The sequence below is a fragment of the Panicum hallii genome, chromosome 8 (assembly GCF_002211085.1).
Source record: "Panicum hallii strain FIL2 chromosome 8, PHallii_v3.1, whole genome shotgun sequence".
Lineage (NCBI taxonomy): Eukaryota > Viridiplantae > Streptophyta > Magnoliopsida > Poales > Poaceae > Panicum > Panicum hallii.
The window spans coordinates 9,691,207-9,701,633 of record NC_038049.1 but is presented as its reverse complement, the minus strand read 5'-3'; the positions used below and the strand labels follow the sequence as shown (position 1 = coordinate 9,701,633).

The window sequence follows — 10,427 nt, the reverse complement described above, 5'->3', positions numbered from 1 at the left end:
AAGGTGGCGCTCCTCAACATCCGCCTACTTCACCACAACATTCTTCATCTCCATCATGTCCTGGGCAGCCGTCGTCTCCTACTTCACCTCCTCCTAGGCAAGCGTCTCCTCCTTCACCTCATCCGTCGTCAGCAAAGAAGCAAAAGCAACTGCCGAAGAAGCAATCATCAGTTAAAGAGCCTCCAAAGAAGAAAGCTAAGGAGGCTCCTATGAAACCGTGGGACCTTTCTTATGAAGAATGCAAAAGGCAGAACATGATCGAGGTTAAAGAGCACTTCAAACTGAAAGAGCCAGAGAAGAAGAAATCTATAGATCCAAGCAAGTCGGCCTTGTTTATTGGAATGGCCAAAGTAAATAGGGTCAAATTTATTCCACCTTCATACTACGACCGCTCGATTACCAAGTCATTCGAGAAGAAGAAATCTGCTAGGTCATCGTATGATGTTCCACAGCTCGGAGCCTAAAAGAAGCAATCAATACCACCGCTCGTGGTGCTACCCGCAGATCAACAAAGGCTAGTTGATTTTCTTGGCAGCTCGGGTCTCTCGACAGTTAAGGTTGCAGGGTGTAAAGAAATTGCAATACACTCCGGAGTTGCTAAATGGAAATATGAGTTTGGCAAGAGCCTTACTCCCATTGCACTCGTGGCTGAGACTCCAATGCAAATGCGCAGGCTACATGATTACTACATGCTCACGTCGTCCAGTGGTGTGGTCATGCTGGGTGTAAGGATTAAAGATGAAGATTACTTTCATGGCGAGGATGCGATATGGTTGAATTTCATAGAATTATACCAACTATACCGTCAAGACGCTCTTGACATCTCTTTTGTCAGTACCTAGCTTCTCTAAGTGGTGTTATTTAATTTTCATTTACATAATTAGCGTATCTTATTTACATGCCCTCAATCTATTTCTTGTTTCTTTTGTATCTTGTAGAATGGAGATTCAAACTTGCAGAAAGAAAGGGTACTTTCACTTGGGCTTCCTCGACTTAGTGGTTATGAATTGCGTTATTATAAAGGACAACCCTTAAGAAACATTTAATAACTTATACAAGTTCTTATCCATTCAGCATTATAAGCAGAATATAATATTTTCTTACAACTTTCAGTGAGTGTTTTCTGCTGTGTAACCCTTTTACCTTTGTATAATTGAATTTTTTTAACCCTAATAAGAAGAGGCTCTGTATAATCTTGCAGAAATCATTGGATACTAATTACGATAATTCTTGACATGAGCTTAGCGATAGTTATGGACTCACTGAGAAAAGATCTAGAAGATTACAAAAGCATGAACAACATGTTGGAAAGGTAATTCCGGTCATACCGCCTCAATCACCAGTACTTTGAAATCATGCGATAAATACATTTATTCATCCTCGACCATGCGCAGAGTTTGGAAAAAGTTACATGAAAAACATCCAGGTAATTTTAGAAGCGATGAACTTAAATTGAAGACAAACTTTCCGGTACGTACTGGATGCTACTTTGCACGTTTTATTGTTTTATTATATATTCATATGGATACCCAATGACTTATTTTCTCTTAAAGTTTTTGAGGGAGGCACAGGGCAAGAATTTATGCGCATACTATGTGTGCAAGTTCATTCATGGTCTAGTAGGTCCTTAAAAGATATATACTTCTTGGCAAGCGGAAGTAAGTAATAAACAACATTTTGCAATGTTTCAACTAATTTTGAAAATTGACATAATTTGTATTTTCACTTTTTTATAAATCGATAGGATGCGGGATCAGCTCCTTCCACTGAAAAGAGTTTTGGCGATTCAAGAAACCCTGGCAGGATTTATTTATGAGCAAGTCATCAACAAGGATGGTGAATTCCACTATGATGGACACAATCTTGATACAAGTAGTAAATATAGCATAGATGCTATATAAAACTTTGTTGCACTTTGCATGTATGTATATATTTATATATATGTATGTTACATTTTGTATGTATATGTATATATCTATGTTTAACTTTGTTGCACTTTAGTGGTGAATCCCACTAAATGAATGTATATGTAGGAACGTATAGCTATACTATAGAAGAATACGTAAATTTTGAATATGAAAAAATAACTGAAATGAAAAAGTTGAATGGAAAGGAACACAGAAAAATAAAAAAAGGAACCATTAGTCCCGATTGGTAACACAACCCGGGACCAGAGGGCCTCCCCGCCTGTTATCAGCTGGGACTAAAGGAGCCCTTTAGTCCCGGTTGTCTGACCTGAGACTAAAGGTCCAGGCCTTTAGCCCCGGATTGGTGGTCCCAGTTGGGAAATTGGGCAACAGAGGTGTTGCTGCAAAAATCGGACTGTAAATCTTACGGAGCATGACACGCTAAGTCTTGGGAGTTGTGCTTATATCCAGTGCAGGTCCTGCGAATCAGGTTCGGAGCGTACCAGTCAATTTGACCTGCAATTGACAAGGGAAAAGAAATTTAATAGTAAAATAACAAGAAATTTATCGGCTGGGATTCCGAACAGTTCCAACAAATGCATTGGCTAGGACGTCCGAAGCACAATACCGAATATCGGCTATAAAGCCGATTTTGTGATGACATAGGATTAAGGATAAAGACTTCATAACTAAAACACATGCGTTTAATTAAGCTAAAAATATTATCGCCATTAGTCGGATCGGACCTAACCGAGGCAGCGCTAATAGCAGGGCAACAAGTCGAGCATAATTAACCGATGCATCTAACTATTCAGAATTTACAGTTATCGTTAAGCTCAGAATCGGCCAAGAAAGCCGATTGATACTCCAGAACCATCACCATCATGCCATGGTTAGTTAGCAGACAGATCCAGCCGATAAGACTTGACTTAGCATCATTACTCAAGGATCGGACTTAACTGAGACAGCCTGAGATAATGACGATAAGGCAAGCGAATTGTCCGATCGGACTACATGCAATGAAGTGCAAGATCATTGATAGTTTGATAGTAGAAGCGATAATCAACAAGTGGATCGGCTTTAAGACAACTGCGTGAAAAGATTAGCTGAAGCCGATAACTCAATGACTACCACTTGATAAATCATGAAATCTACTAGGAACTAGTAAGAGATCGAACGATGCAGCCTTACAAGAACTTGATAGAAAAACTTGTAGATTAAACTAAACGAAACTACAGCGATGCGTCTGTAGCTAAAGCCCAGAGAATCTGATAAATATGAACTTACCAACAAGCCGGAGATCAATCTGATGCAGCTCTACTTGTTGAAGAATTTGCCAAGAAAGTACTCTACTCCTACTCCTAGGATTTTGGCAAAGTGCTGAGAAAAGTTGTATTGATTGATGTATATCCCTTCGCAAAACCCTTAAGTCTACTATTTATAGCCTGATGCTAAAACTCCTAACTTAACACGATTTCAACAAACTTGGGTGAAAAGGAACAACCAAAACTACCATATTCACCAAACCGGACTTCTGCAAGATCTTTTGCTGATATTTTCTTTTGGTCCGACTTGGACTGCTCCTAACCACGTCTCTAACCAAGTCTGCGTTGCCCTTTAACCAATCCTCGACTGCACCTCGACTCTACCGGCCATAACTTTTGAACAGATCCTCCAGCATCTTAAACTGACCGAACCATTGGCTTCCTAAAATTTTTCATCGGCTCTATTTTCACTTCCCAAAATTATACTTACAAAATTTTAGCATCAACAAGAAGTTTTCCAACCGAAACTACAGAGCCCTTTCTATACCGGTGCACCACCTCAATCTCGCTTGTTGGACAGCACCGCCTCCTCTCTTTTCATCTCGTTCCTGCCCCCAGCTGCTATGCTCTCCTGCGTGGAGGACGAGATCCTAGCATCTGTATTCCACTCCCACAACACCACCTCTGCGCTGCCATCCAGTTCTGCCCCCTACGCGTCAATCTATACCACAATAAAAAGAACGAAGTTGAATTTACCTCTCCCGTGGCTCTGCTTCCCCGTGGTTCTGCCTCCTAATTCTTTTCCCCGCTATCCCGGCACCAGCTCACACCAGCGGTTCCCTCCCGTCTCGCCCCTTGCGAGCAGTTTTATCTACCGAGGACCTCGTCTCTGCCCCCCCCCCCCCGATATCCAGCGCCCGCGCCCCATCTCTCCGCCCGCTTGCCGCCGCCGCTCTCACCCCACCTATCTCCCCCGCTCGCTGGGTTCGTCGCTCGTGCATCCTCCCCTCCCCCGTGGCCATCGCTCACGCATCTCCCCCTCACGCGCTCGCCGCCGCCGTCATCCCCCCCCCCACCCCACCACCACCACCACCAAACCACACTCTCCACCCCCAACCCGCGGGTCATCCTCGCCGGCATCTTGCGGGTCCGCGGACGCGGCCGCCTCCAGCCTCCCAGGATCGCCGCAAAGCCGCCCGACTCCTCGACAGCATCGCACAGAGAGCAAGTTTAATAGGTTTTACTAAGTAGTTTTGCCATTCAAAGTTTAATACAAGACAAAGGGATCGAACAGAGAGCAGCTGCAGCCTCAGCCGCTCAGGGCACTTGCATTCAGTGTCATACTGAGAGTGTGAGACGGAGCCTACACAGGTAGCGAACGAATCGAGTTATAAGAAAAATAGTTAATCCTTGTGTTTGTGTATCGTCATCGGTCAACAGAAACCTAGAGAATCTGATGAGTTACCGTGAGAACATTTGGAGAATCGTAAAAAGACATCGTAAGAATAAAAGTAGAAGACACTCGGTAGTCTGCAGAGATCAATTTGACAACTACCGCCCTGAACGACGACACCCTTGACAGTCCGTTCGAGTAAATTACCAGCCCGGATCGACGTACTGACAAATCTTACTAGGTGGTTAATGTATTCTCCATGGAACGAGGATCAAGGAGATACTACCGTGCACCACAGGCAAAGCAACCAGGTTCAATTGACTTGCAAGAAAGGGACCACGCACTCGCATGGTTTGACATCAACAGGCCAACAGCCAACAGGAGTTGAATATAATAATATGCCCGGCAGTCTAACCCCAGCTTGTTGACCAGTCATGTTTACACAATACTCTCAATCAAAAATTTAGCAAAAGAATAAATTAGTACTTTTCAAGACAAATTTAGCAATAGCATTTCAAAAATTTTCACCTGAAATATTGGGAAGCATAAGAATTTCAACGTGTTGGCTACAAACAGCTATCCCATGATGAGATTTTCCTTTTGTCACGGAAGGAAATATATATACACATGGTCATAAGGTAACGACTTCGCAAAATTGTAACCCATGCTTTTTTGTAGCAAACAAGTGTCACGTGCAAATGGAATGGCCACGCAGGCCAAGTCAAAGAATACAAGCCTAGAGATTGGGGTTGCGAGCAAGGTTTGTAGTTTAGATTCGATCACGACTCTCGCTATGTGCATATTCTTCTCAATGCACATCCATGCATGGTTGGAATGACTGGACTATTGAGTGCCATATCACCCTTTCTGAATGGAACTAATTCGAATCTAAAAATACTAAAATAGTTCAGAAACTATATTCAGTTACTAATCTCATTGGTGCCAGCTCAGTAAACCTGGACAACACAAATAATGGATATTGCTCATGCCAATGCACGTTTCTTTCACTGATCATAAATGTTTAATTGGCTAGATACGGGGAGCATTCAGAAACTTTGTTGAACGTACTGTATGCATGATTTTCTAGCTTAAGGTTATCTATGCTAGAAAAAGAATATGTACCATGGATCTAGCTTTGGAGAGAACATGAAAAACATATAATGGCAGACGCCAGTATTAAAACACCAAAGCTCTTCTGCCATTACCAAAGAATTAGCATGTTAACATTATTATTAGCCAAGATAAACGTAAAATGACATTTCTCATAGCTCCCAGACTCCTAAAGGAGCTAATTTGTGGCTGAAGCAGAAAAACTCGTTTCATAAGAGAACTTAAAAGTCAAAAGCTAGACTTTTGTATACCTAAAATTTAATCTTTCCCTCCCAGAAACTGTTAATATCACTACTTGATGATGGCCTAAAACTAGGTTTTCATCTAAGCATCATCACTTCCAAACTGAGAATAGAGGCGTGCCATGGCAAACCGTCACATTGGCGTCCTTCTGCCATATCACCGCACAGATGGAACCCAGCTTTCATACCCAACACCTTGCTGTTCATAAGCATCTGCCTTTCCAGTATTGGTGCCTGGGGAAGCTTGGGAGAGATAATACAAATTCCGACCACTATATAAGTCAGATGTGCCTTCCTCAACTCCATAGCCACTGGCCGCATGGTTGCTATCAACTAGTGTGGCAACAGGCATGGCATAACCACCACCCATGGCACCATGGTAACCAACATCTCCACTGTACAAGAATGAATTAGAGTCCACTGATGGTGATGAAACATTGGTGACACCGGTCACGTCCTGACCAGGCGATGGATGGAAAAAATTGTGAGTGCCACCTGGGTCAGGGAAGTGCTGGAGGTGGTGCAGGTTGTGTGCTGCCGCAACAACCGCACTGTCATGCTCTGGCTTGCACCACAGCCTGGAGTGGTCATGGCAATTGCTGAATTGCAGGGGGATTGGCGTCATGGCAGAGGCCGACCAGCCACTGTAACCATAATTCTCATGGCCATAGCTGCCAATGCCATCAGTAAGAAGCTTTGTAGCAGTCATATGGCCAGCAGAGTCTGCAACGTTGCTGTTCATGCCCATATCTGATTGATCAGGCACATCCTTGAGACGCTTTGTGGTGCCACCAACTGGTAGGGCGCTGCTCTCCATGATGCTCTTGACGTTATACCGGCTCATGTCAAAGTTTGTAACCGCATTAAGGCCTCGGAATTTGATCGCGGCAATGTCGTAAGCCTCTGCTGCTTCCTCCTGGGTACCTACACAGGTCAGCCACACGATAAATGATATCATATTCGAGAGGGAAAATTAAAGAAAAAGGCGCTCCTGCTAGCAGTATTAGCTTTATGCTTTTCATTCTTGCCTCCATTTCCCATGATAAAAGGTGTTGGATTAAAATATATTAGGCTGCGACTTACTGAATGTGCCCAAATACAGATCCTTGTTTCCTGCCACCCTTCCTATTCTTGCTTGCCACCTTCCATGCTGATGGTGCCTGTTTTACAGGTACGCTTGAAAGTTAGAAAAACAATCACATGTCAACATTGCAAGAAAACTATAATATATAGTATCGAAGATCGTAGTCATCAACAGCGGTCAAAAGAGTACACAGAGCGAATAGTGAACAGGACATTGAGATTAGTAGTACAGATGTATTCATGATCCACATGCAACATAAAGATTCCCATAGATAGAAACGACATACAATGGATTTAGCTAATTAACTAAAACAAGATAATAAATAGGAAAAACAATATGTTCTACCTTGTAACCCCTCGGTAAATCGACGCACCACGAGAAAATCCGCTGCTTTTCCTGTACCACAGGACATATTCCATGTGAATCCATTTGCAATCTACTTGATTTCAAGTTCGAGATTACCTTTTGACCACACTTGCCTTCTAAGGGATGCAACATATTCTTGTCGTGACATATGCTTCATCTCTTCTAACTCATTCTCGTAGTTGCTCATCTAGACATAAAATGAAAAATCTTACATTATCCGTGTTCATTATGCCGTGAGATGTAAGATCAATTCTGGAGAACTAACACATAGACCAATAAGTAGTACCGGAAAATTTGTAGTCGTTGTAGTGCCCCAGTACTTGAGAGCAGCTAGATCATAAGCCCTGGCTGCTTTCTCTTCTTTATCATATCCACCTTCAATGCATAAACCACATACATTCTCAACATGTGAACAAAAACAGAAACAGATCTATTCAATTTATTGAAATTATAAATAAATATTACTTACCAAGATACACTGAATTAATGGATTCAAGGGAGGGCAACAACAGAAAACACACAAGGTTAGCATGAAATATTCATGGAATAACATGACGTAACTTAGAAATTTAAATTATTACCTTGTCTGCCCTTGCGAGTTTGACCTTCTCTTCTGCAGCTGTTGTCCCAAAGATGGGCTTCATACCTTCCTGTCCATCTATGCCTATTGAGAAAAAATAAACAAAACCAGAACTTTAGTAAAAATATCTGCTAACAAGAAAGATTACGATAACAGTGGAAAGATATATATATATATATATATATATATGTGAAGCAGATTGGATTTTCTGGATAAAGAAACAAGCTCGAAGAAGTGATGGCAAAGAATAGCAAGCAAAAATTACAAACGCTGTTAAAGCACCTCCAGCAGTTTCCTAATAAACTTTTTCCAATAACCATCTAATAGGAATGTCCTAATAATTCTTTGATGGTTATTTGGAGTTGCTTTTGCAGTTCCCAATAACCCCATCCCAAGCCAACTACCATACTGGGAGAGCTTCAACTCTTCCTCTATTTGGAGAGAGTTCAGGACTCGAGGTGGATTATTGGTTTGTCCCGATAATTATTGAGAAAAGGGAAAGATAAAGGGAATCTGCTAGAGCACAAATTTTACCCAAACTCTTAGGGCCTGTTTGGATCCTTTGGCAAAAGGGCAAATAGCAAAAAATTTGCTCTTTTTTTTCCATTTGGACCCAAACACCCTATGGCAAAAAGGAAACAGAAAAACAGATAGCAAAAGGAAACAGCAAAAAATTTGCTCTTTTTTTTCCATTTGGACCCAAACACCTTATGGCAAAAAGGAGAAAAGAGGTTTAAATAAGCTTTTGCCAAAACTTTTGCCATTTGGATCAAACATCCCTAATGGCAAAAATTTTGCCATTTTGCCCTTTTGCACTTTGGATCCAAACACTGCCTTAGTTGGATTGGGGAATGGGGATCCGCTGGAGATGGTCTTACCATCTGCAACTAGTAAATTTTGCTACTAAAGTAAATAAATGCACAAGTCCTGGATAAAATGACTTCATGCAATGAAATGACAAACACATTTGCAATAAAGGATTTATTGATCCAATCGAATCAAAAGATGAAAAATACTCGGTTACAGGTGGTAAAAATATAAATGGCATAGCACTTATGAATAAAAGACAGATGCAATAATCAAGCAATATAAAAATCTCATGGAATCATTCATCACAATATGCCAGGGAAATCAAATTGAGGGAAGAGCGCAGGCTTCGGTCCATCCGAAGCTGTGAGAAAAATTATTATTTCAAACAGCACATGAACTGTTCAATAAGTTCGCATTAACAAGAACAAGAGCAAACATCAACTTAAGATGACATCCTACAACGAAACATCTAAGAAGAAAAACATTCCTAAAGCAAGAACACTAAAATCGAAACTACTGGCCAGTGGGCCGTAAAGGGGAAAAGTGACTTCTTGTCTCCAAATGACCCAAAGCAACAAGAACATGCGACTGTATGCATCTAGGCACAAATCAAACACAATACCATCTAAAAGACACCACCGCCATCTCACGAAAATCAAGAAGAGAATATGTAAAACACAATGAAACCAAGAACCTACTTCGTGACGCCGCGGTATATGGAGGTCCGCTGCCCGAACGTGTCCACCGCCGCCGCCGCCTTCCTCTGCTGCGCCGCGTCCACCACGGCGGCGTCGCTCACCGCGCCGTCGGCCACCTTCCCGCTCCCGTCCGTCGACGCCGCTTCCACCGCCGCCAGAGCCATCGAATCTGCCCCCGTAGGTCCCGGCGCCGGCTGGCTGCGCAGCCAGTTCTTGATCATGGACAGCCCGATGGAGCTCGCGCCGCCGCCGCTCCCCGCGAACGGCCGTCCGGCCACTGCTGCGGCCGGCCCCTGCAGGCCGAGGAAGTCCTCGAGCTTCGGCTCAGCGTCCGCCTCATCGCCTCGGGGCGGCGGCAGCGGGGGCAGGATATCGTCGGCTGCGGCGGCGCCGGAGAACGAGGCGAAGCCCAGCCAGTTGTTCGTGGAACCCATCTCGGAACGCGGCAGCACTAGTGCTGATCCTAGTCCTAGGGAAGAGAAATGCAGAGAGAGAGAGAGAGAGAGAGAGAGAGTGAGGGGGGGTGGGGGGCGGCTCTTGTCGCCTTTATGGACTGCAAGCCCTAGATAGACTCTTCCTGTCTAGTCTCGCAGGCGTAGGAAGATGGAGCCGCTTGCTGCCGTGCTCTTGTCACGGCTAGAAGATAGAGATAGAGAGAGAGGAAGGGAGGCTAGGGAAACGGGATCAATAAATCCCTACTTGGTGCGTGAAGCCTTGGGGTTCTCACAGGAGAGGGAGAGAGAGAGGGAGAGCGTGAAGCCTCGTCGGAAGGCGCGACGTGAGCATGCGTATGAACGGGACGCACGTACGAGCGGGCGTGTGTAATTATGACGCGCTGCTTCGATTAGATTGCACTGCATGTGCGCTTTGACCGGGGGTAACCCCGGGTTAATCCACCGGTTAACCGCTCCGGTTAGGCCGTTAGGAGACTAACCAGTGGCCACAGTTAGGTTAACACGCTCGACCGAGCTG

At 43.7% G+C, this 10,427-nt stretch overlaps 1 protein-coding gene across 1 annotated transcript; it reads right to left on the bottom strand.

Moving 5' to 3' along the window:
- Positions 1-5,766: 5,766 nt before the first annotated feature.
- LOC112902993 (AP2-like ethylene-responsive transcription factor BBM2) lies at positions 5,767-9,963 on the bottom strand. Its single transcript, XM_025972198.1, has 8 exons — positions 9,456-9,963; positions 7,949-8,031; positions 7,837-7,845; positions 7,654-7,742; positions 7,481-7,554; positions 7,347-7,397; positions 7,001-7,077; positions 5,767-6,841 (listed from the first exon to the last, which is right to left on the bottom strand). Exons 1-8 carry the CDS (start codon positions 9,887-9,889, stop codon positions 6,075-6,077), a joined length of 1,584 nt encoding a protein of 527 aa, XP_025827983.1. The 5' UTR covers positions 9,890-9,963; the 3' UTR covers positions 5,767-6,074.
- Between the last annotated feature and the right edge of the window lie 464 nt (positions 9,964-10,427).